The sequence below is a fragment of the Columba livia genome, chromosome 4, assembly GCF_036013475.1.
Source record: "Columba livia isolate bColLiv1 breed racing homer chromosome 4, bColLiv1.pat.W.v2, whole genome shotgun sequence".
Classification (NCBI taxonomy): domain Eukaryota; kingdom Metazoa; phylum Chordata; class Aves; order Columbiformes; family Columbidae; genus Columba; species Columba livia.
The window spans coordinates 52,533,667-52,559,800 of NC_088605.1; the positions used below are offsets into that span (position 1 = coordinate 52,533,667).

Genomic DNA, 26,134 nt, shown 5'->3' on the forward strand with positions numbered 1-26,134 from the left:
AATACAGTAACATAAAGTTCCTGCTGTGATGAAGAAGTAATATTTGTAACTTTAGCAAGAAGGTTGTGGATAAGTAGTAATCCCAGGGCTAGAGAGCCAGAAATTCAGAATTTGTATTGAAATTAGGTGTTTGAAGCTGATGAGCTCATAGGCAGTTAATTGCCTGGTGATGTGATGTTACAGCTGGAAAAAAAAAAAATGCATGCAATATCTTTGAGTGGCCTCAGAATGGAGATACTGAAGAGAGTTTTTTCATGTGCAAGGTTAGACCTTGACAAATGCACAGACTCAAGCTTCCTTTTCCTGTGTGCTTCTTCATTCTTGCCGGGGTTCAAAAAGTATATTGTGTGTTATATGCAGTATGTGATGGCTTAGCTCTGTTGCCCATAAAACAAGAGGCCACAAAATTGACTAGTTAGTGCCAAGATAGATTTTTTTTGTGTGTGTGTGTGTAAACTACTGTAAAAATAAACAAGTATTTCAAAATTTTAAATGCTGTTGCTAGCTATTCAAGCACCTTCCGTATTTCTGCCTCTGACAATGAATAGCATGCTGAGCATTTTCACGAAGAGTGGTTCAGATTTCAGTATGTGAACTAACCCCATAGCTTCATACATAGTAAGCAAGCAGCCTATGTATTTACTATAGAACACAAATCTCCAGAAAGTGCGGTTCCTCAGTGGATTGTTCCCGAGTTTGTCTAGAGATGGTAGCTGTTAGGCTCAAGAAAGAAATTTAGGATGTTAATCTAGATTCCGTAAAAAGTAGGTTGTCTAGATGTCTGATTCCCTAAATAATTTGCTGCGTATTGTCAGCAAGAATAACAACTACAGGTGTGTCAGTTAAAAGATGTTGAAAGGGCTTGTGTGCCAGTACTTACACATTGAATAAGGTTTGGAAAATGTCTTTACGTGTTTTGCCATCTATCCTTGAGTCCTGTTTGATGTTTGTTCTGTCCAGAGAAGTCTTCTGCTGAGAGCTAAACATCGTGTGGATTAAATTACTTGTTTAGCATGTCAACAGCTGTTAGTATAGGTTGGGGTTTTTTGCCTTGTCAGTGTCCTTTGTGGTTTCTTTTCCAGTGAGTGTGGCTGTGGCAGCAATTAACAAATAATATTTAAACTTCATGGTATATCCGGTATGTTAGAAATACTGTGATTCGGTTCTTGTATTTAAAAAAAATAACTTTATAAATTATTTTCACTGTATTGATATAATGTATAAAGGTACAAACATTCTTTGGGAGTGGAAACTCATGTGGATATTGACATACATCAAAAATTTTGAATTTTTTGTTCTATAAGTGGTGGTATCTTTTAACCTAGAAACATTTTTTCTTTTCCCCTTGTGAAATCTCATTGTGTTTATGTTAACGTTAGTGTTTCAGTAAATATTGGAAACAGCAGGATTTGGAAGATAGGGGGTTATATAGCGCAATGTGAAGGCTGTACCTTTGGGAAATCTAAAGTAAGCAGACGAATAATCCAGATTCTAATTTAGTAGGTAAAGCAAATATGTAGTATTTAAAATTACAGTAGATAAGAAGCAATCTGACACTAGAAGCAAAGAAGCAACAGCTCAAAGCCATAATCACCTGATGTTTTTAGTCATTCTGGTCATCTTGTTTTTAAATCCATCATAAAATATATTGCTGCTGATTTTTGTGGGTTTTTTTTTTTTTTTAAGTGTAATTGGAAAAGATCAAAATGGTTACTGAATGAAGAAACCCACTATTAATTCCTTCTTAAAAAAACCCCCACAACAACAGCAACAAAAGAAAAACACACCAAAAAACCCACAAACAAACAAAAACAAACCAGCCAACCAAAAAAAAAAAAGGAAGGAACTGACTTTGTAGAACTTAGCATTCTGGTCTAAACTTAAGCATAAAAAGAGAAAAATATGACCTAGCCTGCAAGTTGCATGCTAGTTTCCTTGTGAAAGAATAAACTATCTGAGAAATTCTTTTATATATTACAAGAACAAAAGAGTCACAATCTGGATTCTGGCTGAAGATTTATTTTTTCAGAAGAAGAACTGGTGCACACATCCATCCCCAGATTTTTCAATGATGTGATGACATTGAGTTTATTTAAACTCCAGCAACTGCTTAACAAACCTGTAAATGGAATGTGTTAATTTTGATGAGGTGAGAGGGTCAGCAATCTAGTGCAGTGCTGTGAATAGAGCTTCTAATAATTGCTTTCATGAGAACTAGTGTCTGTCCTCAAGATGACAGAGAAACTTGTATGCCTTGCTCATGGTGTATTGTTTATGTTGCACAGTATCTCGGTAGTTGAGGCTTTGAAGTGGGATACATGGATGTTCCTAGCCAGGTAAAAGGGAACTCAAGGTGAATGTTAAGCAAGTATAAACTGGTTTTCAGTTGAAGTCCTTGCTGACACAAGCAAAAATGCAGTTGGTTTTGTCATTCTAGCCTTCATCTGCCTTCATCATGCATAATATTCAGTCTGGAGTGACTGTAATATAGCCCACTTCTAAGTATTGCACACAAATTTTTGGCAGTTACTCTCTGCGAAGAGGTGCGTTATTATTGTTGGTATTAGTGTTACATGTTCAATTATACATTCCTAGAGCAGCATGGCTGCGTTGTGATGTGTGTCCTAGGGAAAAGGACATCTCATGAGCAAATCTGCTTTCCCAAGCTGAGACCAAGTGTTTTGCTTTTTGTCCTACTCAGTCTCTTTAAATAGAAATCTGACAATCAGTTATGCTTCTGAAGACATTGCTGTGCAGTGGCGGGGCTCCAACATAGGGAGAAACTTGGTTTCAATGAGTCTGACGACTTTCATACTAATTTGTGCTGTGCAGGCTTATCTTGTCTGTGGGTCTTGCTATCTGTTTTCTTTACTGATGTAAAATTTTCACTGTTTCCTGTATTTCGAAGCCAAACACCCCATGAAAGAGTCATCAGTGAGTTGTTCTCTTAGTCTAGTTGTCAGATAGTAAATATCACGGATCAAGGTGTCTGTAGAGAGAGTAAACTCACAGATTGTATTTAGAAAGAAACAAGAAACAATTCTCTCAAGCTTGAGTTAAAACAAGAGCTTTTGGGGGGGTGGCCTGAATTGCTGCACTAGAAGTTAGAAGGGCCTGAATGTGGAGCTTCAGTGTCACTAGGGGAAAAGGTATTCTCTAAGTGCAGGTTTGAAATACCAAGGTAAATATTAATTTAAAAAAAGATATTGTGCTATCACAGTGTGTGCTTTGTTGGCATTATTGGTGGGGAAGGCCCTGATGGAGAGAGGCTATTTCTGCTGAAACCAAGGGGAACCACTTTGAGAGACCTTTTCAAAATGCACAAATGGCAGTGGCCATCAAGCTTAATTCTTGGTGGGATTTTTTCAATCCAAATTAGAGTTTTGGCACTGATGGGTGGGAGGGATGGAGTATTTCAGACTAGGACACATGCTGGAAAACATCTTTCTTCCTGCATCTCCATTTACATATAATTATGTTAGTAATCACCTTGCTGTCTTCTCGTGGGGATTGTTGTCTGGTCCCTTTCCCTTTGTATACCTTAAAACACACTAGAGAGACAAAAACCCCCAAACCACATAGCTCTGTTGTGGCTGTATGCAGGCTCCAAGTCATGCTTGTTCAGCTCATGGAAGGAGTTGTTGCCCTTGAGGGCAGGACAGAAATCATTGTTAAAGAAATGTTCTTGACCCTAGGTTTCCTGTAGCGTAGATTCAGACATCTGTGCTTAGAAAAAAGTAATTTAATTAAAAGCTAAAATAATGAATGGGAAGGTACAGCAAAGAAACAGTCTGTACTGGGTGCCTCTCAAGGGGGAGGACCCTGTGACAAAGGAGTCTTGGGCTTTTAAACCCTCCTAGTCTGTGCATCCACTCTTCATGCATCCTTCATGTGCTGCCCACATGCCTTTCGGTCCAATGGTAATTCTGCATCTAGGAGCTTCTTTGTTTCTTAGTGGATCCTCTTTTCTGTCCTCCAGGCAGCTTTTTTACTGTTCTTATTAAGGTGGTTTTCAGCCTCTGCTGACAGTTTCCTCTCTAGCTCCTTGTACCAGTCTTCAAGGTCCCTCCATCACCGAGCAAACAGGTTAAAATTCACGAGATGCAGCCTGGAATTCCAGTGAGCCTGGCTACTCAGGCTAATTTTCGCTACTTATGCTGCAATAGGTTATTCAAGCAAAATACTGCTGAAAGAATACAATATGGTTAAGAAGTTAGTTTGATTAAATTTATTCTGCAACATTGGGATGTCATGGAATCTTTCCTCCAGCTTGGATGAGAACAAACTTTCTCTTTTGCCTAGTTCCTGATTTTCATGGACTTTAGAGGAACCTAATTATCTTGGAGATGTTTTGTAGGATTGGCTAGTGCTATGAAAGTTTGGGAAAGACTGGAGGCTTAACAAGGTGTAAAAATTGCCACATGTATTCAACTGTGTGGTGAAACCCTTCATACAGTGGGTTAGATTTGGAGAACCTCTTCAAAAGGCAGCCTTAAGGGATGTGATTGTCAACAATGTGCATTTAGTTTCTGGAATGCAGAAACTGCACATGCACTAGTAGGTAGGTCAGTAGAGCAGAGCACTCTGAGATCTGTTGTTGCTGTAAAGTGGTACCCGAGATCTGAAGTGAATTATTTGAAATTGCTGAATACTTTTGCCTATGCTGATTGTTTTTATTACTAGAGCATTAAGGTTGTCAAAGCAGATTATCAAAACCTAAGCACTTTAACAAATAAGTAGCTTGCTTTAAAAAATAATAATATATTAAAAATCTTTCAAGCATGCTGGCTCCTGTTTCTTTGGAGCGGTGCGGCTGCGTAATGAGTGCATTTGAAAAGCTGGCTCTAGAGACCATCTGTGTCCATTGGTCCCTTCTTCATGCCACAAAAGTACTAGTGTTGTATTTCTAGATATCTTGAGCTTGAGGAGTAAAGCTGGAAAGTCTGACTATTAGTAAATTTTATGACTACTGTTTGAAATATTAGATCTGATTTTTAGCTTATTTTCTTCAGTAATTACAGAATATATGTTTGCATTAACTCTTTGTATGTGTGGCTATGGCATATGTGGAGTAAGTGTTGATTTTAAGAGTATATTTCAAGTTTTGTTTTGCATTTTTTTCGGACCTGCAGGTTCCCCTGGAAAACAAGTGGATAACTCAGCCAGCAATCAAGGAAATAATTTAGGGAGCCCAAACAAGGTTGGAAAACTGAGCCGTGGGAGTAAAACTACAGAGGGAGATGTGACAAAAAGTGGCAATGAATCAGAGAGTGATTTTGAATCTGATCCTCCTTCTCCCAAGAGCAGTGAGGAAGAAGAACAGGAGGATGAAGAAGTCTTGCAAGGAGCGAATGGAGACTTCAATGATGACAATGATACAGAACCAGAGAATTTAGGCCACCGGCCTCTCCTCATGGACTCTGAGGAAGAGGAGGAAGAGAAGCAAAGTTCTGACTCTGATTCTGGTCGTACCAAGCAAAAATCTGTGGAAGGTCTTCCGAGCAGTAGGTTCAGCTGTGGCATTGCCAGTGGTGAAATCAAAGAACCCAGTTTAATGCACACACCCTTGTCTGAGGTGCCAAGTACTGTCATCAAGGTGAGCCCTGGCCAAGAATTTGATGTGTTTGGGGCAGTGCCCTTTTTCACTCTTCAGCCTCAGGCAAGAGAGAAGAGGGACAAAGATGTCTTTGCTCAGACTGCTTTTCCCAGCCTAAACGAAGAGCAGGATGACTTTGATGTTTTCACAAAAGCCCCCTTCAGCAAAAAGGTGTCTCAGCAAGATGGCCAGGTGGCAGAAACTAAGACTCTGCTCTCCCCCACCTCTCCACAGAGTGTCGATATTTTCGGCTGCACCCCATTTCAGCCTTCCCTTCTCCCCAAGACTGGTGGGAGTAAAGAGGACCTATTTGGGCTGGTTCCTTTTGAAGAGGTCACAGGGAGTCAGCAGCAGCAGAAGGTGAAGCAGCAGCGTAACCTGCAGAAACTTTCTTCCCGCCAAAGGCGCATGAAACAGGAGGTCTCAAAGAACAATGGGAAGCGCCACCATGGCACCCCAACCACCACGAAGAAGGCATTGAAGCCAAGCTACCGCACCCCTGAGAGAGCCCGCAGGCACAAGAAAGCAGGCCGCAGGGACTCGCAGAGCAGCAATGAGTTCCTGACTATCTCGGACTCCAAAGAGAACATAAGCATTTCATTGACTGACAGCAAAGATCGGAGCAACCCTCTGCAGACAGATGAGAGTCTGCTGGATCCTTTTGGAGCCAAACCCTTCCACCCACCAGACTTGTTGCGGCATCCTCAGCATCAAGGTTCCAGTGACAACCGTGGAGATCATGGCACTGCAGTAGTGGCTGGTAGACCTAGGCAGAGCTCCTTGCATGCAGCTGTTCACAGTGGTGACGGGCTGAAAATAGATGACTTTGGTGCAGTACCCTTCACAGAACTGGTTGTGCAGAGCACGCAGAGCCAGCAGCAACAGGCACTAGAGTTAGATCCCTTCGGAGCAGCTCCATTTCCTTCCAAACCATAAAAGCTTCCAATGGGTTCCACCCCTCCACCTCTCTGAGCTGCTTCATAGAGGTTTTAATTAGTGGAGTAATTTATCTGGTTGAATTGACAGGGACCTGAGTTGTACAGTTCGTTCAAGTTCAAGAAGGCACAGCCAGCTTGCATGATGTAATGATGGTGAATTTATATTGTTGGGTTTTAGTTTGTTTGTTTTCTGAGAGAAATAGAAAAAAAACACAACAGTATTATTGGTTATGACAGATGGCTGCCAGAATGAAAAGAGAGATCAGATACGAATCATTGCCTGTCACAGACTTTGAGCCCTGGAACGTGATATCATTTTGTACTTTTGCATTGCCTTTTCAGTCCTCTGTGATGTGCTGAGGTGGAGGGAGAGGCAGAGATCACATGAAAAAAGTTTTACATACGTGTGGGTAGGCTAACAGAACTGTGACGGTTCATCGCATCTCAGTTGCAGTAGACCTAAGAACCAAAATGTACTAATATCCAGACTGATCTGCTGGAAATAGTTGAGTCTTTGCTTCCTAGCTAAACTACCTTGGTTAATCATAGAAATAAAGAAGCAAAGTCCTCAAGGGGTTGTGGCCCAGAATTCCAGAGCACATCTGTGGCTTGGGACCTAGTAGACATCTGTGCAGCTGCAGAGATGAAATGCAAATTATTTTTGTGTGTGCCTAAGTATTCAGGGGTTTTTGGGTTTTGGTTTTTGTTTTGTTTTGTTTTGTTTTTTACGATAAGTGCCGTTAATATAAAATAGCAAACTGGAAGTTTAGAGTTAAAACTAAAGATGCAGAGAATGTAATGGTTTATAAGACAGAAAGCCTGAATGTAGGGGAGTAAACCAGCAGGCATGCATCCAGTGTTTGCAGCACTTTTTGAGACTACTCAGTACACTGGGAAGAAAGGCTAGTTTACACAAGTAAATAATTTGCCATATATGGAACGTTTTATATGTCTTGTATAGTTGGCCATGAGGTGCAACCATCAGATTTATTCGATTACAAATTGAGATTTGTCTGAAAATACTTTTTCTCTTTCTCTTGGATTTTTATTGCAAAGAAAACTTGTATTCTTTCAAACCTGCTGTTTTTTAAAACAATAATTTTATGTAATTACTGTAACCTAATGTTCCTTTACGTTTTGATGAATCTATTATTGTACTTAGGTGTATTTTATAAGAAAGTTTTGCTAAATGCACTGAGCTTTAAAGAAACTTCTCTGAAACTGGATTTGTTTCAGAACAGAAGTAGTAAGCAGCAGGTAGCTTGCAGAAGCTGATGGCTACTGTACCAGTAAACTGCATTTCACACCATAAAGCCTTACAGGCAGGACTCCTGTCCTGCTGCACAATACCTCTTAGACATTAGGTGCATGAGACATGGCTAGAAGCTTGCAAGTGCAGTGCTAGTAGGTGATGGGAAGATGTGAACAGGCTCGTTGAAGATAAGATTTTGTTACTGTTATAGAAGCACATGCTGCATGTAGGCAGGATGGCTTCTTGACTGCTTCACAACTTGTGTCAAGCCATTTATGGTGTCTGCAGAGTGAGTACGAGTTGGGACCGTCCAATTTGGTTTTTTTTTCATGGCAATCCTAAAGAGAAAGCCTTCATGGTGGTTCCTTTGCTTGTCTCAACTTGATATCCTGCTCTGCTGAATGCTGATGAGTAGATAATTGGATGTTTATATATGGAATCCATAAGCATTCATCATTGTGTGTCCCAATGTCTGTCCCACCCTCTTTCACAGGAGGTAAAATTAAATACTGAGGGTTGTGCTGGTTTATACAGTCATCCCAAGATCTGTGAGAGTCAGGGGTGGACCCTTTACAATATTTGTTGAAAGCACCACGTTAAAAACAAGCCACTTGATTCTGGGGGTTGGTTTGAAAAAACACTCCCTCGGATATATGCGAGATTGTTTCCCCTACTCCTGGAATTTTTAAGTAGCTCATACATACCTTTGTTACCATTATCTTTCTCGTTTTCATTTTGCTCACAAAATGGAAGTGAATTATTACAGCTGTGCTTGGTTAACTATGTCTTTTTTAGGCTTAGAAATTAAGCTCTTAGCAGGTTATGAGTAGAAATGTTTCACCTCTATTTGCACAGGAGTGTCTTAGGCTTTATTACTACTGTTCTCACCTGGGTTTTTTGTGCCAAAGGCTGTAAGAAGCACACACCAGGTTTTGTAGCATTTTCTGATACTCAGGTTAACTCGTCATTTTTTTCCTTTTTCTGCACATGTGTATGAGCTGCCTTCCTATGGTTTCCTTCTGAACTGTTACTCACCTGCCTTAAGAGCTGTTGGAACAGAATACTAATGGGGCAGTTGAGTGGAAATAAAACAAGAAAAAATCAACAGGCTCCAGACTCACAGTCTCAAATATGGCTAGTCCTCATGGAAACCACGCAGCCACTGTTCTCCCTGCTGGAAAAAGGACTTCAGGGCTTGCTCGGCAATTTGGTGCCAAAGGAGCAGGTTAACAACATGCACTAAAACTGGGGCTTAGCTCCGCTGCCTGAGAGATGGTTTGGTGTTTGACACAGAAGGAAAAGGTGGTGCAGTGGCGGACTTGGCGTGGGCCTAAATATTCAGGTTAAATAAAAACAGAAGGAAGCATGGGGTTTTTTTTATTTGTTTACCCTGAGACTTCAGTTTGAGGAGCGCTACAGGTTTACTCCTTTTGTGGTGGGTCGGTTTGTTTTTTTGGCAGAGGGTCCATAAGCAGTTTTAGTACAATACAGGAAAGTTGAAGCGAGGTTGTACATAGAAACTGAAAAAGGAGATAAAAGCAAACTGTAAACACAAGTTACTCTAAAACTGGCATAATGCCTCTGGCTGGCTATGAGTTATGGCCTATGTTATTGGCTCTCTAATGGCCTTAATGAGTCTTATTCTTTGTATTCTAGTTATGAAACAGGGTTTTGCATAAATGTAATTTTTTTTGTTTCTAGAGTTAAAATTATCCTTCCTTGTGACTGAAAAGAGATTAGTATGCCTCAGTAAGTTGACTTTGTGTGGTAAGTTTTGTTTCTACATGATTAAACCCAAGTTTGGGTTTAATTTCTACTAAGATCCACTATGCAAGAGAGACAAAATGTGGTACTGTTGAGGAATGTCATATCCTTTTGCCTTTATTTGGGGTGTGTGTGTGTGCTTACATGTGCACTTGCCATGGAGTGTATTATGACCTTACCTGTAACACAGGAATGGCCTTACTGCACTGGACATGTACCATACTGTCTATGAAGACAATAATAGCGAGGTAAGGAACTGATACTTGCATCAGAAAATACTGATTTTTACAGCTTTTCTTTCAGCACATTGAATGACTGAACCACAGGCCTTTTATCATCAGCTGCTTGAGAGAGAGATTCTGTCAGTTATAAGGTACTAAGAAGCCCTGAATGGTTACGGTCACTGAAAGAAAAATAGCATAGTTCTGTTTCTCTGCAGACTCTCAAATGGCCTTGAGATGTGTGTGATTGCTTTGGCTGACTTGTGTAATGTGGGACCCCTGATAACAGCTTTGGAGGAAAGAACTTTTAATCGTTCTGGGTGTCCCGCTTAGTAAAACAAAGTACTGTGAAAATAAGTTGATATATTTGCTACTGTGAGAATGAGTTTATCTGGAGTCTTTTATACTTTATTGTGTATTTTTATATATGAAAAGTATATATAAAATATACACATGCTCACACACATGGTGTATCTCTTGGATCTGCTGTGTTTTAAGTGACATAGCAGCCACAATCATTTTCGTCTGATGTGAGAGAGTAAGTATGAGTGAAAGCTGCAAAAGAAAAAAAGTGCAAAGTGTAGCTGCTGTGTTACTTGTCTACAGTGCTTCTTTTGTAAAGGAAAAATCAAGGAAATTGTGTGTATGGCAAAATTTGTGACTAAGGCATCACGTAATATTAAAGAGCAACAAAACTATTTTAAAATTGCTGGCATTCAGCTTTTAAGTGCACTTTCCTGAACTATACTTCCATTTCTTGTTAGACTTCAAGTTTCTAAAGCTTTTTTGTGTACCACTAAACAGAGAACTTTAACTTTTTTGTGAAACTGATGTATGTCATGAAATACTTGGAGTTGTTAAATAAACAAACATGATAACATGACTTTGCAGATCTCCTTAAACGTTGCATTGAGTTTTCATATTTAGGCTTAAATTTAGTTGCTATAAGCAATGCTGCTTCTACTGATTGCTTTTAGTGTCTGTAGGCTTCTGTTACTATTTTTTTAATGTTTTAAAATACTTGTATTTGCTGCCCAATCATCTTTCTTTGTTCAGCCTGTTAACCCATTGATCATGTGTTGTTTTTCATTCCTAAGGTTCATTATTACTCTTAAAGCCTTCTAGCAGAATGGTTCTGGAGGAATGTGTTCTGATTCCTAGGCGGTAACTGAAGCTTAGTCCCTTGTCTATAGCCAAAATTTTAAGTAGTTTCCAATGCTGCCTCTATGGATTTCTGCCCTTAATCTTGCAGACGTAACTTTCATGTGATTTGAACCCTTCTACCAGCTGTTCACTAGGGCAGTTTTCTGGATGCTGCTGTACTGATTTTACTCTTGGATAAGCTGAGGAAAGAGTAAAAGATGGTCAGGAAAAGATTGAGCAGCAACAGGACTCAGTTACGACATAGTAGCTGGTGTCCTGGCCATTCTGCCTTCTGATTATGTCCCAGTTCAGTCTTAATTTTGTTAAAAGCAAATCCACAAGGATACAATTTAATTGGAGGTTTCAGCTTAAACAAATATGAACAAGCATTGCCGTTAAACTCCTGCTTTACATAGTTTTTCATGGATAATGTGGTCTTTCAATCTGCACCCTACCTGTGGTTTAAAGGTTTGGCAGAGTGCAGGAGGAAGGGGACTTAGGGCAGTCCCGAGGGTTACTGGTAACCAGCGTTCTGAGAACACCAGCCATGTGCTGCAGGACAGAATGAGAATGGGTGCTTTGAACAGAGCACACAGAGTAGTTCCTGCTGCCTGAGCCGCTGCCTGCTTCAGGCTGTATGCACAGGCAAGGTCTGCATATGGTCAAAGGTTTTCTGCCCTTGCCATCTCTGGTCGAACATTTGTTTTCAGGCCTCAGCAGTGACAAAAGCAGTTAAAAAATCTTCTGGCAAAATTTTGTTTTGCTTTTGCAGTATAACTGCGGAATACTGTGGTATAAGTGATTTCTCATCACTGTGTTTTGCATGCAGTTGAACTACTTCTCTTAGGGTGAAAGCACATTTACAAAGTTGAGGCTGGAAATAGTACTGTTGAGTCAGAATGAACTTTCCCTTTTTGCTTAGGATACACCAACAGAAATGGCCAGAACTCTTCAGAACAAAGCACTGCCTGGAAACTATCTTGATCTGAAGGTGGAAGGTTGCAAAGCTGTGTTCATCAGCAGAATAAGCTAGAAATCCTCCTTCAGAAACACATACCATACACTAGATTTCTTGAGAATATACTACATCGACTATTGGAAGAGTGCAGTTTGAACTCCTGGCCTGCCCTTCCATGCTGTGTCTTCGTAATTCAAGAGCTAGTCTCCCTGTATATTTAAAACCCTGTATATTTAAAACCCAGGGATTTTTGACAGAAGTTGTGTGGTTGAGCAGTTCACATCTGTCATTTCACCTATGTGAGATGCAAGAATGAACATCCAATGAACCAAAATTTATTTACAGGTTCAGTATGTACATAAAAGACCATCATGCAGCTTGATAAATTTTGTCAGGGTAATAAAAATGTACAACTTTGCCATCAGTTTCCTTATCCAGTGAAAACTGTTACAGTAGTTAACAGTTTACATTAAAAAATACATTAGCTAATTATCAAGTAAGTATGCTTTCAATACACAAACACACATTCTTCAAATATTGTTCACATAACACTGGAAACAGGCTTTTATACTTGCAGGTTCCTTGTCAATCTTAAGTAGCAGTAATTAGTGCATTTGAAACTCGCTTAGCTGTTAAGTTTAAAAAAATTAAATAAAAATCAGTGTTTACACTGGAAGGCTCAAAGGTCTAGGAGTTTGCTTTTAAATGCAAAGTCAGTTCTTGCTACTATTTGTTTATGGGGTTAAAAAAAAAAACAACAAAAAACCAAACAACAACCAGAAAAAACCTGACCAACCCACAAAACCAGAAACAAAAACCAAACCCAGGAAAACTGACAACCCCCTGAACTTAATCTGAATTTAATCATCAGTTAGCAGTACTGTCCAGCATACCCACAGACAGGTTAGTATCCCGTCTTCTCCATCCCTGATGGGTGTTCAGGTGCCCAACAGTAAATTTCTGTCGCTATTCCTCATCTCCTTGGCACATCCTGAAAATAAAGGATGAAGGGGCTGGGCTTGTTTAGCCCAAGAAGTAGGCAGCATTGCAGGGACCTACCTGCAGCCTGCCCGTACTGCCAAAGCCAGCCTCACCCCTGCTCTGAGGGTGCGAAAACCCTCTCTGAGAGGAAAGAGGCAATAGCACAGCATTGATAAGGCCAACAGTTCATTAAGGGCTTCTTGTGTGTTACACAGCTTTAAGCATGTTTGTCTTGGGTTTTCCTAGCCCATTGCAGGTAGTGCCATCTCTTCCTGAGCTGTGTCAGACTTACTTGAAATCGTACAAGGCTTCCATCATCTGGCTGTGTCCATCACAAAATAAGAGAGAGGATGCCAGAACACCCTCCAAGGCCACGCTGCAGATAACAGAGGGAGTTGTAGTGAGGTCAGCTGTGACACTTTATAATCCTAGAACAGAATGCTTCTGCATGTAGTCAAAGCAGGAACAGTGATGGTATCTCCCACTTTGTAGGGCTAGCCACACTGTTGCAGTCATGCCCTTTAACAGCTCTAGTGCCAAACTTAAACTACTTGGGCTTAAGTCATAACAGCATCTTGAGGCATGCAAAGGAACCTCCAAATGGCTAATGCTGACTAACACTTGGATTGTGGGCAGCAGCAGCATTTGCTACCACTGCTCAAACCAGCTGTAACGACAAGCACGGCTGCTATACAGAAGCCACTTAAAAATGGTGATTCTAACCTAAAAAGCCAAAGAATTCCAATTCTGTTTGAAAAACTGGAACACACAGAGCTTAACACCAGCATATTTCACATCTCTTTACTGTTGAGTTTATAAAACATGGTTTCAAGACAAATTATAAAACACAAGGCAACCTTTTCACTGTGGAAAGTTTATGGCAAGAAGTCATTTTCAGTAACTAAGCCTGCAAGTACAGTACATGTCACATGGCAAAAGGCCAAAGTTCAGTGATTTGAATCCACAGCAGGTTCACTAGTCAGGGCATATTATTTCATCCTGTTAAAAAAATTTAACTTAAAATTTTTTCTTACCAACTCTACTGACTGCAATATAGTAACAAACATGCTGGGTTAGTGCTGCTACTGAAATATTTTAGAATACTAATTCCAAATTACCAAAAGGAGCTAGCTAGAGAAATTTCTTGGAAGTAATGGCACTACCCATATTGGGGGAGGCAATTTTCAAGATTTGGAATGAAGATATAGCTATGGTGGGTGAAATGTGATCTGATTTTCCAGAAAAAAAAAAAAAGGCAAAAACGGCTGTCCAGAAAAGTAGAAGAGTCCACTAAATTCAATTTTATATGTTACCAGAGCAGTGCTGAAGCGTATACAAATCACTTAATGAGTCAGAAGAATGCAACACACCAAACTGCTGTGATTTGGAGCCAAGAGCATATCCCACAGTTATCACGGTTTTAAAAGCACACTGTCAGGAGCGGTTTCTTAATTATGCACTTGAACAAAACCTGAAAACCTGGCATATGAGCCTGTTAGCTCAGCAAAGGTACTTCTGTTGTTTGTGTTTAGCAAGCAAAAAAAAAAAAAAAAAGCTTTGATCCAAATGCTTAGTTTTACTGCCCACCTTTTCACTGTCCTACTCCAGGAAGACCTGTTTTGTACTTGACTGAGAAGGAAGTGCATCCTGGATCCTGTGCAATGCTGCTGTTTTTTTCAAACCTCCTGGTAATATGCTGTCCCTGCAACCAGGGTAACAGTCCAGAAGTCAGAAAGGAACTGCCTCAGTGCTCAACTTCATAGCTCAGCATATTAGGCAAGGTCCACGGCCTCAAAGTCAGAAATCTCATCAGAGTGCCTCTGAAATACAGTGAGGAAACAACTTTAGTCACTGACTACACACATGAAATAATCAACTTCTACCTGATTTCCAAAAAATCCATATCAATGCTGAGTAGTCCTGAAAACCTGACAGAAGCCCAAGGAAAAGGCTACTTAGGAACAAAGACTGATGATTGCTTGAGATTATTAGAATTGTGAAACAGGTGAAAGGGTTATGGTAGACCTCTGTCCAGCTGCTCTAAAACTGCACAAGGGCATTGCAGCCTCAGGGAGCCTCAGCGGTATACGTGACCAGAGTGCCTGCCATCAAGAGAACTACTTTTTGATTTACGAGCAAAGTGTTACACCAGTATGCATTTTCTCTGGGGAGGCTAATTAGGGAGGTTGAGTGAAATTTGTGACAAGCTACAATCAGGATTATTTAACCCTACACTTGTTAAAATATCCTATTCCCATGAGTATGAAAACTGCTATACCTTCACTCACAAGTCTGTGCTGTACTCAGGACAGGGTTTGCTGTGCCTGTATTGCATGATGTACACTGTGGATTGATGCCACCAATACAGCATCACAACCGCAAGGATGTGCCATACTTGGTGACTAGAGCCGAGGTAGTTCAGCTGCCCTGTGGGGAAGAAAATGGGTTAAGAGAAGAAAAAGTGGTTAAGTTGTTAAATTCAACAATAGCTCTTGCAACACAATTAGCAATCAGTCTCCTCCAAAGCTCAACTGTACACTCAGGTTACTGGGAGGCAGTGAAAGTTCTTTAACAAACTTGATTGGAAGTTGTCTGCCTTCTTTTGATGGAAGTACATGCAGTGTTTTACCCTATATAAGCACACTTCATGTAGAACATAGCCAACCTGTTCTCTCACAGGAAGTTCAGGACTCACAGAAAGGACTGTGGCAGTGCAGGAAGCTTAACTGCAGAAAAAACACCCACAAGAGAATTTCCTACCTGGGAAGTATCTTTCTGGAACTTTGGAAATATAGAAGAGAAAAGCTACAGCAGCGATGAAGTACATGACAACTACTCGCGGAGCAAACTCCTGCAAAAGAAAATGAAGCTCTCCTATTCTGCTGGAAGGTAAAAGAAGTTTCTAAATATAAAAAAGGCACAACAAAACTGAATCTTACTTCACTGCTTATCTTATCTATGGACAAAATCCAAGGAGGAAGCAAATGCCAAAATTTGGGAAAATCTGAATGGATAGAAACTTGTTTTATCATGATATCTCAGCTGCAACACACAAACTGCTTAGTGTTTATGTAAAATTTCTCAGTAAAAGGGCATCTGATACAGTGATCTTACACAAAGTGGCTAGGATAAGTGAGGAGTATGACTTCAGTGCAAAATCTCATTTACTCATTGGGATTGCAGTTGCTAGAATCCAAGGCCAAGGTAAATAATCAAACAACACATTCATGAGTTGCTTTTAGTCTTCCTTAACAGAAAGTTTTGTTACCAGAAGCAGAGCATTTTTCTGAAGTCTGGATACAAAATGAGTATCATACCTACCATTCTGCCATACCAGAACAAACTGAATGGGGGGAGACACAGGGCGACAGCTACTGTTTATCTGATTCTTAGGAGGCCAGTGTTAAGTGCCTTGTTTAAAGGCTACCTATATTCATAAATGTTGCTCTTCCACATTCAACAGCAGCTCTGCACCGGGCTCAACCATCACCCCAGGTGACAGTCCTCCAGCAGGGCCAGTTTCAGAACTTGCACAGTAACTGCTTACTACAAAAAGGAAATGTTTTCTTCAACACAATTATGTCACTGGGTAATTGCAATGATTTCTGGGGTTTTCAGATTTGAGCATACTTTCTTTAGCTGTGCTTCTTGTTTTTCAGAGCATAAGCAGTAAAGCAAGAACAGGAAAATAGTTACTTCACAGTGATGTTAAATAAGGGTTGCATAAGAGACAGAGCACTGGGTAGGCAATTTACTGCAAACCAGCGAACAGAAGAGGAAACAAATAACCATCCCATCAGTATCTTCTGGTTCCCCTCTCTCCTTTCAAGCTGCGGAGGGGACAACTCAGAGCACTTCTGCAGCCTGACAGGTTACTTCCCATTCTGCAGGCAAGTCAGCTCTTCACTCTTGTCCCTCACCCTGAGGTAACCAAGGGTGTGGTCCCCCTACACAGGCTGCTGTGTCCCTCAGGCAGGTGTGCACACTCACATTTGTATCCAGTTTTCCTTCTCACAGTGCAGTTTTAAATCAGTAAAACAGATTTAATCTACTCAACTTGTGTACTGGTTCTCAATGAACTTTTAAGTGTTAGCATTGGGATCCTATTGTCTGAAAGAATTCTCTGCTTTAAGAAATTCTAATTGCCGCTGCTTTCCCCTCATTCCCCAATGTGTAATAGGACTGAAGGAAGATGACAAGTGAAAAGCAATAGGGAATCTTATTTCCTTCTTTTTTTTTTTTTTCCTTTACCTGTACAATAGATGCACCCATGCCACCGTTGAGCCAAATCCAGTGGATAGTGGGAATAATTCCATATCCAGACACTGAGCAAAAGATGATGGAACGCAATCTTTGCCACTGCTGTGTGAGGTAACTGGGATGAATCTGAGCGAAAAATACTGCCAAGATCATTGCCAGCACAGTGATCAAATATACCTGACGCCAGTACTGAGAAAAAAAGAGAAACGAGTAAGTTTTTGGGTTTTCTCATCATGTGCAGAAGTAAACTCTGGGTAGAAAGTTACATTTAGTAAAGATATATCAATTCTCCTGTCACTTCTGCAAGCACAAATAATAGGGTCTGAATGAATAGACTTGTATTTGAGGGGAAGTGACTCTATTGCTTGGGTACATCTGATCATTTCTTCCAAGCACTACCTTCACTAAAACAATTTAAATATACCTCTGCCTAAGTGGACTTGTTAAACTACCTGACTGCTGCATCTGCTGCAGACATGGATGTAATCTAGGCCTCTGAAGGGAACTAATTTACTCGTTCTCTGTTAGCTGAAGAGAAAATAAGCTTGCTCCTGCCTCATGTGAGCTACCTCGTAGAAAATGATGTGTAAATTACTTGTCATAGGGACACATCCCATCCTCAGCCTCATGCATTTGACAGAAGTAGGACCTGCAAAGTTTATCCTGCTTTCATATAAGTTCAGCTATTTTCTTGAGGCTTGTGTGATTGACAGCTTGAAAGGAAAATCTCAGTTTGCCTATCACTTCAGCAAGCAAAGTTCTGTTCCTGCCAGAAGGAATTTGTTTCCGTTTCCATCTTTGTCTCCTGACCAGCGTTCTGTTTGGACACTGCAATGAACCCCCCTTCCTAAGGCACAGGAACTACAACAATGAGACCACAGAAACTAAACATCACATCAACAAGTGCTTCAAACTTACGTTATTACAATAAAATGCATAAAACACGCCTGACACATAGCAGCCCAGGATACCAATGGAAATTCCTGCATAATCTAATGCCATCCATCGTCGACTGGTCTTCTCTGAGCGGTGACAACAGAAAAGATGATATCCCACTGAGCAAAGCATACAGACCTATATGAATATTCAAACAAGGCTACGTTAATTTCTTGAACACTGGATTAATGCAAGCTTGAACTCTGAGGCTGAGAGCATTAAATTAACCTGTTACATGTTCTACAGTGCAAGTGATTCCTGCCAGTAATCAAAAGAAACTAACATAAGCTTCTCTATCAGAATGGAGGAGGAAAATAAAACTTTCAAGACTTGATAACCCTAAGTTGCACAGCTAAGAAAATTAGGCTATGGAGGCTTAGATGATGAGGCCAGAGAGGAGCAAGTATGCAAGGGAACAGGGCCACATCTGCATGACTACAGTGGGATGATGAATTCTGCTTGGCCAAACTACCACAAGCAGAAACCAAAGTCCAAATCTGCTCCAGCTGCCCAGCACCCATATTACTTTACTGAGAGAACACATGAGAAATTAAACACAGACTACTTATTTGCTTCTAAGTTGGCATAATTTTTTTTTCACTGATAAATGTTTTTTCTGTTTCTCTACAACCCCCAACAGGAATAGAGAAGAGCACAACATCAGTGCTTTCCAAGCCAGCAAGGGAATGTTCCCCATTTCTAGCTATGCAAAGGTATTTTGTTCTATTCAGGGAATACAAACAGCCTTCTTCAGCTCTTCATGCTTTTTTAGGGATAACATACTTTACCAGAGCTTCAGCAGCCAAATGATGACACACTTGAAGTCTGCTGCTGAGAGCAGATTTAATCTGACAGAGAAACTCTGGCGTATAGCTGGCAAAAAGTTAGAATACAAGCCCCAGTGCCAGTCCAGACCACCATCAGGCCATGGCTGATTTTCATGTTCTGGCTGGTAACCATTTCCAGCAATAATTGGTGCTGTCTGGGAGCCACATCAGACACTACAATACCCAGCTGAAGCTGTGAAATATGGCCTTGCACAAGTGGTTTTCACTGACTCTATTCTAAGCCAGCTACGCTCAGTCCTCCCTGGTTTATTCCATATTTTAAGCAGATTAAAATCAAACGGTGAGCATGTCAGTTACCTTAACAACAGTGCAATTAAAACATGCTTTCCTAGCTCTGCCCCTAGTCCATCTTGCTCTGCCCAGCTATTGCCAAGGGCCATGCATGCAATCCTATTTACACAATGTACAGGGATGCACTGCCAGTGGTCTTTAAGAGTTTATTTCTGAAAGGCAGCGCTCCCCCGAGCACCCTCCCCAGCCCACGCACATCCGGCCCGTACCTGGAAGCAGAAGAGGCACACAGAGCAGATTACAAAGTCCTCTCGGGAGGCGCCGGCGGCCGGCAGCACAGCCGTCAGGTCGTAGATGCCCAGCGTGAAGAAGAGGACGAAGCCCAGCAGGTGGCTCCAGATGTTGACGGTCTCGTTGGAGAGGATGAAGAGGCTGCGAGGAGACATAAGGCGCAGGGGCGGGGCGGTGAGCCGGGGCTCAGCCTGACGGGCCCGGCGCGGAGCAGCGGGTCCTGCCCTCACCTTTTGAGGCAGAGGCGAGAGGGCAGGTAGGCCCGGTAACCGTCGGTGATGTAGGGGTTGTCCTTCAGGAAGACGGGAATCTGCTCGTAGGTGTAGAGGCGGATGCCGCGGGGCACCAGCACGGGCCAGTAGTGGTAGCTCCCCAGCTCGATGTAGTGCGCGCTCCGCAACAGCTTCTGGTGCATCCTGCCCGCCGCGCCGCATCGGACCGCGCGGGCGCCCCGTGCTCCGCGCCCCGGGGCGGCCACCGCCCCCCGCCCACGCTGCTTCCCCGGCACCGGCCGTCACGGCTGGCGGCGACCGTGCGCGTGTCGCGAAGTGATCGCGTCACAGCGCTGCGGCGCCTGCGCATAGCTCTGGCTGCTGGCGGGCGGTGGCGCTCTTTTCCGCCGCGCGCGGAGCCGTTGCGGCCGTTAGGCGGCTCGGTGCGGGCGGGCGAAGCGAGGGGGCTGGTGGAGACCGCGTCCTTTCAGTTCTTGCCCTTGGGACCCGCGCAGGTTCTTCCGCCCTCAAAGCCCTCCTGCCGCCCCCAGTAATTCCTGTCGAAGCGGTTGGGCGGCTGCGGACAGGCGGGGCTGTGCTGTCAGAGGTGGAGGAGGTGCTGGTGTTTTGTTTTGTTTTGTTTTGTTTTGTTTTGTTTTGTTTTGTTTTCCGAGAGTGCTTTGGGGGGAACCCGTTCTCCAAAACGGGTGCTTCTTGGCCTGCGTGTGGCGTCCGTCAGTGGCCCAGGCTGGATGGAAGCGGTGCAGAATGCAGCGCTGCTTTGCATTTTTTTGTGGGGGTATAACTAATGCTCTGGTTGTAGTTCTTGTAGCATATGGCATACAGTGAAATGCTACATTCATGTCATGGTAGATAATATAATGCAAAAAGAAATATATGTATCTCTGAGAAGCTATTGAAGAAAAATGTTTCTCTTTAAAAACCAGCTGTTTACTTCAGATACACCTGAGTGTTTCAAATCTTTCTTAAACAAGGGCCAGAAAAACTTCAAGTTAAAAAGTGTTGTGGAATCTCATCAGTTGTGAGAATTGTACTTATACCTTGCAAGAACAATTTCTGCTTAATTGGCATAATAATGATTAGCATTTGGGTTTTTTCTGAGTTGTCTATCAAGGACCCCAGAGAAAATATTATTAGTTAAGAAGACTTCTAAAGGATTTGTTTTGCCTAAATAATATTAAAAAAACACAAACAAACAAAAAAACCAACCCTGTGGGTTATTTGCTAGCTGCTTTATAATAATTTTCTTTTTAAAATAACAAAAAAGGGAGAAATAAGTAATTTGCTGGGTATCAATAGGATCCTTTTTGCTACATCTGGTTCTCGTTTTCAAAGTTGAAAACAAGTGTGCTGAATGGTAGTCTTCATTCACCTGCTCTTCCTCTCTAGTGATATGCCATGCAGAATTCTTCAAAGGTTTTCTGTTTCATTAAAGAAAATGTGAGAGCTTGTCTCCAACGTGGTATGACAAGTATGAAAGATTTTCCCATGGCAGAGAGATTTGTGTTGTGAAATAAAAGATACAGGATGATGGGCATTTGAAATCAAGAAAGACAGTAAAGACCAGGTGTTCAAATCTTAGGCGTTGCAATATAACCAGCTGTGCTACATCATCCCCAAATTTCCATGTTTACACCATTTAGTTACCCAAATTAAGTTTGTTCTGGTCAATGACAGCTCTTGAATATTTCTACTAATCAATCATTCACTGAGATTTCTTAATGTCAGTGCTCTAAAAATGGTATTTCTCCTAGCTCTGCAAACCTGCTGGCAATTCTTCATGCCTTCTAGTTCCTGTTCAGCTGCTCTGTGTTCTGGGTGCATTTTTCTCTTGCGTGTACCTCAGAATTTTGGCGAGGTACCCAGAGGAATCATGTTCATAGTAATAATTCAGCAGCCTTAGCTTTAAGAAACTTCCTCGTATTCTCATCTTTCCAGGATGTCTCTGAATGGTTCATTCATATTTTAATTAGTTTCTGTCTTCCTTTCCATATGGCTTCTCTGTTTCTGTTTTGTTGTTGTGGTGGTGGTGGTTTTTGTTGTGTTTTTTTTGGCTTTGTTTATTTTTCCCTTCACCTTAGCTTGCTGTTAATGAAATTAATAAGAATACTTTAGGAGAGATATATAGAAAAATGCATACTGAAAAAAAGATACTTAGACATGGCTTTCCTGACAGGAGGAGAGAGACCCAGATAGTACTGCTGGCTGTGTTTAGGATGGAACACAGGATATCCTTTCTGTAGAGTCATATTGGGTACACAGGAAAGCACAGTGTAATAAAGCGCCTTGTGGGACAAAACAGCGTGGAGAAGAGCTAAGTTGGCAGAGATGGCTCAGTGGGTCTCGCCCATGACAGGGTCGCAAAAGTAATCAGAATTCAGATAGCCAATTTACTCAGAAAAAAATATTTTAAGAGGCCGTGAAAGTGTTATTTGGTAGCTTACTCAAAAGAGAAATAATTCATAGGCTGTTGATGTTTCTGTTCTGTGGTGGAAGAACAGTTCAATTTCCAGCTGACCTGTACCAGCTGTGCTAAAAATAGGGAAGCGTCCTGTTTTGTCAGTGTGTTGCTATAATCTCTGAACCTGACTAGTGGGACCAAGCTAGCAATGATATCTACACGATGGCAACCTTTTTTCCTATGGAGTGTTCCACTGGCTTTTCTTTTTTCAATGTTCATTTGGAGAATGAGGGAGATAATATGCATTTATGCACACACATGCATTTAATGGAATAAGCATATAGCTGCCATGTTAATTCAGGTGAGTGAACACCACCTGTCCCAAGGAGTCTCTCATTGCTGTGGCAAAACTGATCTGGAGAAGTCGTGTTCTTGCCAGCTCCTGCTGATAAATGAGGAGATTCATTGTTCACTCAAGTGGTGACTCACTTTTGTCAAGCCAAATGCTGCTTAGAAAGTTGCTACCAAGTTAAAAGCTTAATTAGTCTTAATTGTCCATTAAATCATTAGCTCACTGAGAACGTTATACCTGGAAAAAATACTTTGTTTCTAAGCCCCGTCCAATTTAAATGAAACCTCAAGTGCTTCAAACAATTCAGTTAGAAGGAATCAGAGCTGACAGCACATTTTTTTGGAAAAGATTTAATTGGCTGTTATGTTAAAGCTTTGAAGCTTTGATAGCGGAAGTGTTATAGGTTAAATTAATAGGGAAAATTGAGAAACAATTAGGGTAGCTTTAAATTAATTACTTAAACTATTTATTTTTAGCTTATTGAACAATTGTGTTGTATACGTAAGTGATTGAAATTAGCCATTTGTGCAAGATAGCTTTGACCTAAATTGACCTACTTGGGTAAGTAAGTAGCTTGCCCTAATTCCTGTACTGTATCCCTAATTTTATAGGCAGATAAGCTTAATTGGAAATAAAGATAATCGTGCCTGAGAGTTCCATACTTTTCTGTTGAAACTGGAACCACTTGTGAAGACAAAGGTAGGGGAGGCTTTCAAAGACATAGCTGAAGAGATCACAAATGAGTCAAACTCTTGTTAATTGTAGCTGCGCTTTGCTGAGTTGATTTCTGTTGTCATCAGTCTACGTGTATAATGTCCTATTTAGGCACGTGAAGTATAACCTTGGAACCACTGTTTAGCCTGCAATTTGAGGAAAACCTGGGAAAGAACAAGTTTATTTGAACTAACTCGTATTGACTCTGTAATACCAATAGTATCTTTTTATGCCCTGCTCCCTTCTGGTTTGTTTGTCAAGAGGCAAATGACTTGGAAGAACAATTATTCAAACCAAGTATCTCAAATGGTCATATAAAATTGGAACAACAGAAAATCGCTATTCAGTTTTGAAACTGTAAGGATGAAAATGTGTAGAATATTCTTGGTGCTGATTTTTGAGACATTGAAGTGTTTTCCCACCACCACTTTGTTTCTAGGAGACCCATCCCAGAGCTGCTCCAGCTGCAGAATAGGAGGCTGGTTGCAGCTGTAAGCGCTAAGAGTATCCGAGGCAGCTCCTGTATGTGTGTGGTTTTGTGAAAGGCGAGTCCCTCCCGCGGACTTATTCTTGGCTCTGCCCGCAGGTGTCAGCCTGGCACCGCGCTACCCGCGCGAGCGGCCGCCTGCCTGCAGTCCTGCCGCCGGGATTCCTCAGCCTCCCCGGCTCCGGGAGGTGCCTCTTCTCTTTCAGATTGACAAAGACCTGAGACCGTCACTTGGGTTCTCATCTCGGCACTGCCGTTTCTTGCAGACCTGTACCAGTATCCGTCAGGTCAGTGCTGGTGTTCCCAAAGCAGCTGTGGCTCAGTGTCTGATTCTATTCTATTGAAGTGCTCACAGAACATCTCCTGATTTTTGTTCATGTGGATCTGTTTTTTCATATGTTCATTGCAAGCAAAGAAATGGGAGGTGCCCTGGGAGTCCTACTGGAATCTGCTGCTGTGGGAGTATTCGGCTTGCTCTGAGTTGTCCTGAAATGACAGTTTACTGCCCAGGAATAAAACGTGTCATCTGTCTGATCTTAGTTGAGAAAATGTATTTGGGAATGCTGGTCAAAGGGATTGTATGTCTTCCATGCATAAAGCACTTATGGTTCTGTATCAGTGTGCAAAGAAAACTTGCAAATGGCTGTGTATAGAATACACCTTTACTGACAGTTACATCAGGAGAGGAAGACATTTAAAGCCCCTTGTTATGTAAAACAGATGTATCCTGTCTCATCCTTTCTTGGAAGTAGCCAAAGCATCTGTGAAACTGCCTACTGGATGTTGATATGTGGTGGAGTTGCATATAAGAAAATAAAGTTCATAGCTTTGTGGAAGTCAGAGAGTCTTTGAAAGAGTGCATATGTGGGAAGAATAGAAATCCTGGGATACCCCCAATCCACAGACTTCCTTCATGAGAGAGCATTAGGAATGCAAGTACCTTGTGTTTGATCATTAGAGTGACCTTAACACTAAGAAAACTTGATTTCAAGTCCATCTTCTCTGAAGATACATCCTTCTTCCTTGCACTGTCTCCATTCAGATTTTTGTGAAGTTCTCTGTGGCTTCCTGTAGTGCGCTCCTTGGTATGGAACTTGAGCAGCTTCCAAGAGTGCCCGAAACAGAATGCCTGACATCTGTCTCTTTCATCTCCCCATGGAGAGATGTGTGTGCAATGAAGTGGCTTGTTTTGGTGGGGTCTTTTTATTTTTTTTTTTTTTTTTTTAATTTTTGTTGCTGTTGGTTTTTGTTTTCTGATTCAATCCCTTTGGCTTTCAGCTCCATCTTCCGAATCTCAGCATCTGTCGGTGGTGCAATAAATTCTCTTTGGTGATAAGAGAACAGCTGCCAATAGCAAGAGAAAGGATGGGATTTGGGCTTCTTCCTGCTGTGTGAGAGCTTACAGTCAGCAAAAATGCACTGTGCACACAATGGAAGAAGGCACCTTTTCTGCCCAGCCTACTTTCTTTTTTTTTTTTTTTTTAATTTATTTTTTTATTTATTTAGCAGCATATTTTCCCTCCATATTAAGTAGACACATGTGAATGTGCAGTGTAATAGAGTAATGAATGTGAAGGACTGGAATTAATTGACAAATGGCTTTTCTTCTGGGTAGGTTACAAAGGTGCAAGTGGTGAGGGGGCAATAAAGGATTTTTTTGAGAAATTAGAGTATATTTAGGGAAAGAAAGAAACTGTTTAGAAAGCTGCTCAATCACATGGGATGGTGTTTCTTAGCACAACAACAACCTGCTCCCAGTAAAACTGACAGGGAGAAAAATAATGAACTCCTTTCTTTGGAGTCCTGAATTTTAGGAGCTTGGGGTTTTTTTGGTGTTCTGTTACCACATCCCCTCCCCCCCCCCCCCCCCCCGCCCTCAACCCCTCCCATATTTAAAGGTCTCTCTAACTCCGGCTTGCCTATAAAATTTTATCACAGCTGGAATTTGTGCCATGACAGAAGGCATTTCCAGGCAAACTATTTTGACCACAGAGGTTTTATTTCTCTAGCTGTGGTGAATTTAGTTGATTTATTTATAACAAAGGTGACACTCCAGGATTTGTAGACAGCTTTGGTCAATACAGTAATTTCACTCTTGGACAACTGTGTGGGTTTCTGACTTTGCTGAAGTAAGAACCAGACCATTCCTGTGATAGTCTGAGTAATTTCCAAGACACTGTTGAAAGTCAAAATAGCCTTTCTGTAAAGTAGTCCTACAGTTGTGGCTTACATTATTTTAATTTCTATAGTGGCTTCTCAACAGAGCATGAGAGAAGAAAGGCTGGATTTTCAGTGATGTTTAAGCATGTTATGAGCTGTGTGGGTACTCAGAATGATTTTTTGGTGTCACGGGATGAGGTGCCTGTTGCAACACTTCAGTTGTAAATCCATAGTGCTGCTGACTGACCTCTGTAGGCATTTGAATGTAGTTATAAATGTGACAGGAGACACATATTCTCATTTGGTTCTAATGAGGACTTGTATGCCTAAATCCATTTGACCTTTTTCAAAATCCCTTCCAAACTTTT

General features: G+C 41.4%; 2 protein-coding genes and 1 long non-coding RNA gene across 13 annotated transcripts in view; 2 read left to right on the forward strand and 1 right to left on the reverse strand.

Annotated features, from left to right (window-relative positions):
* BMP2K (BMP2 inducible kinase) overlaps nt 1-10,654 on the forward strand; it is a 68,342-nt gene extending 57,688 nt beyond the window's left edge. For all 4 annotated transcript variants that reach the window (XM_065061689.1, XM_065061688.1, XM_065061686.1 and 1 more), the window contains one exon: nt 5,133-10,654. In XM_065061689.1, the coding sequence (XP_064917761.1) occupies nt 5,133-6,532 (1,400 nt within the window). In that variant the 3' untranslated portion in view covers nt 6,533-10,654. The remainder of the gene's footprint in view (nt 1-5,132) is intronic.
* On the reverse strand, nt 1,659-19,977 carry PAQR3 (progestin and adipoQ receptor family member 3). Of its 7 annotated transcripts, XR_010472346.1 has the most exons (8): nt 19,398-19,975; nt 18,032-18,187; nt 17,105-17,302; nt 15,614-15,704; nt 15,132-15,280; nt 14,441-14,673; nt 13,146-13,229; nt 12,186-12,863 (listed from the first exon to the last, which is right to left on the reverse strand). XR_010472346.1 is itself a non-coding variant. In XM_065061696.1 (7 exons), exons 1-6 carry the CDS (start codon nt 19,832-19,834, stop codon nt 15,138-15,140), a joined length of 936 nt encoding a protein of 311 aa, XP_064917768.1. In that variant the 5' UTR covers nt 19,835-19,977; the 3' UTR covers nt 12,186-14,673; nt 15,132-15,137. The 7 variants fall into 7 exon arrangements, 2 of the variants coding, with proteins under 2 accessions (XP_064917768.1, XP_064917766.1); XR_010472348.1 differs by lacking the exons at nt 12,186-12,863; nt 13,146-13,229 and adding an exon at nt 1,659-6,724; XR_010472347.1 differs by lacking the exon at nt 13,146-13,229.
* Nucleotides 19,978-19,997: 20 nt separating this feature from the next.
* The window catches only part of LOC135579375 (uncharacterized), a 34,337-nt gene continuing 28,200 nt past the window's right edge, over nt 19,998-26,134 (forward strand). For both annotated transcript variants that reach the window (XR_010472349.1, XR_010472350.1), the window contains exon 1: nt 19,998-20,181. This is a non-coding gene — a long non-coding RNA (uncharacterized LOC135579375). The remainder of the gene's footprint in view (nt 20,182-26,134) is intronic.

What these genes read in the sequence shown, in the direction of transcription:
- PAQR3 (XM_065061694.1), bottom strand. Translation starts at nt 19,853, where the DNA reads ATGCGGCGCGGCGGGCAGGATGCACCAGAAGCTGTTGCGGAGCGCGCA. An exon ending in TGTGCCTCTTCTGCTTCCAG is followed by an intron (nt 18,188 to 19,397) that starts GTACGGGCCGGA and finishes ATATTCATATAG; the next exon opens with GTCTGTATGCTTTGCTCAGT. An exon ending in TCCAGAAAGATACTTCCCAG is followed by an intron (nt 15,281 to 15,613) that starts GTAGGAAATTCT and finishes TCTTCCCCACAG; the next exon opens with GGCAGCTGAACTACCTCGGC.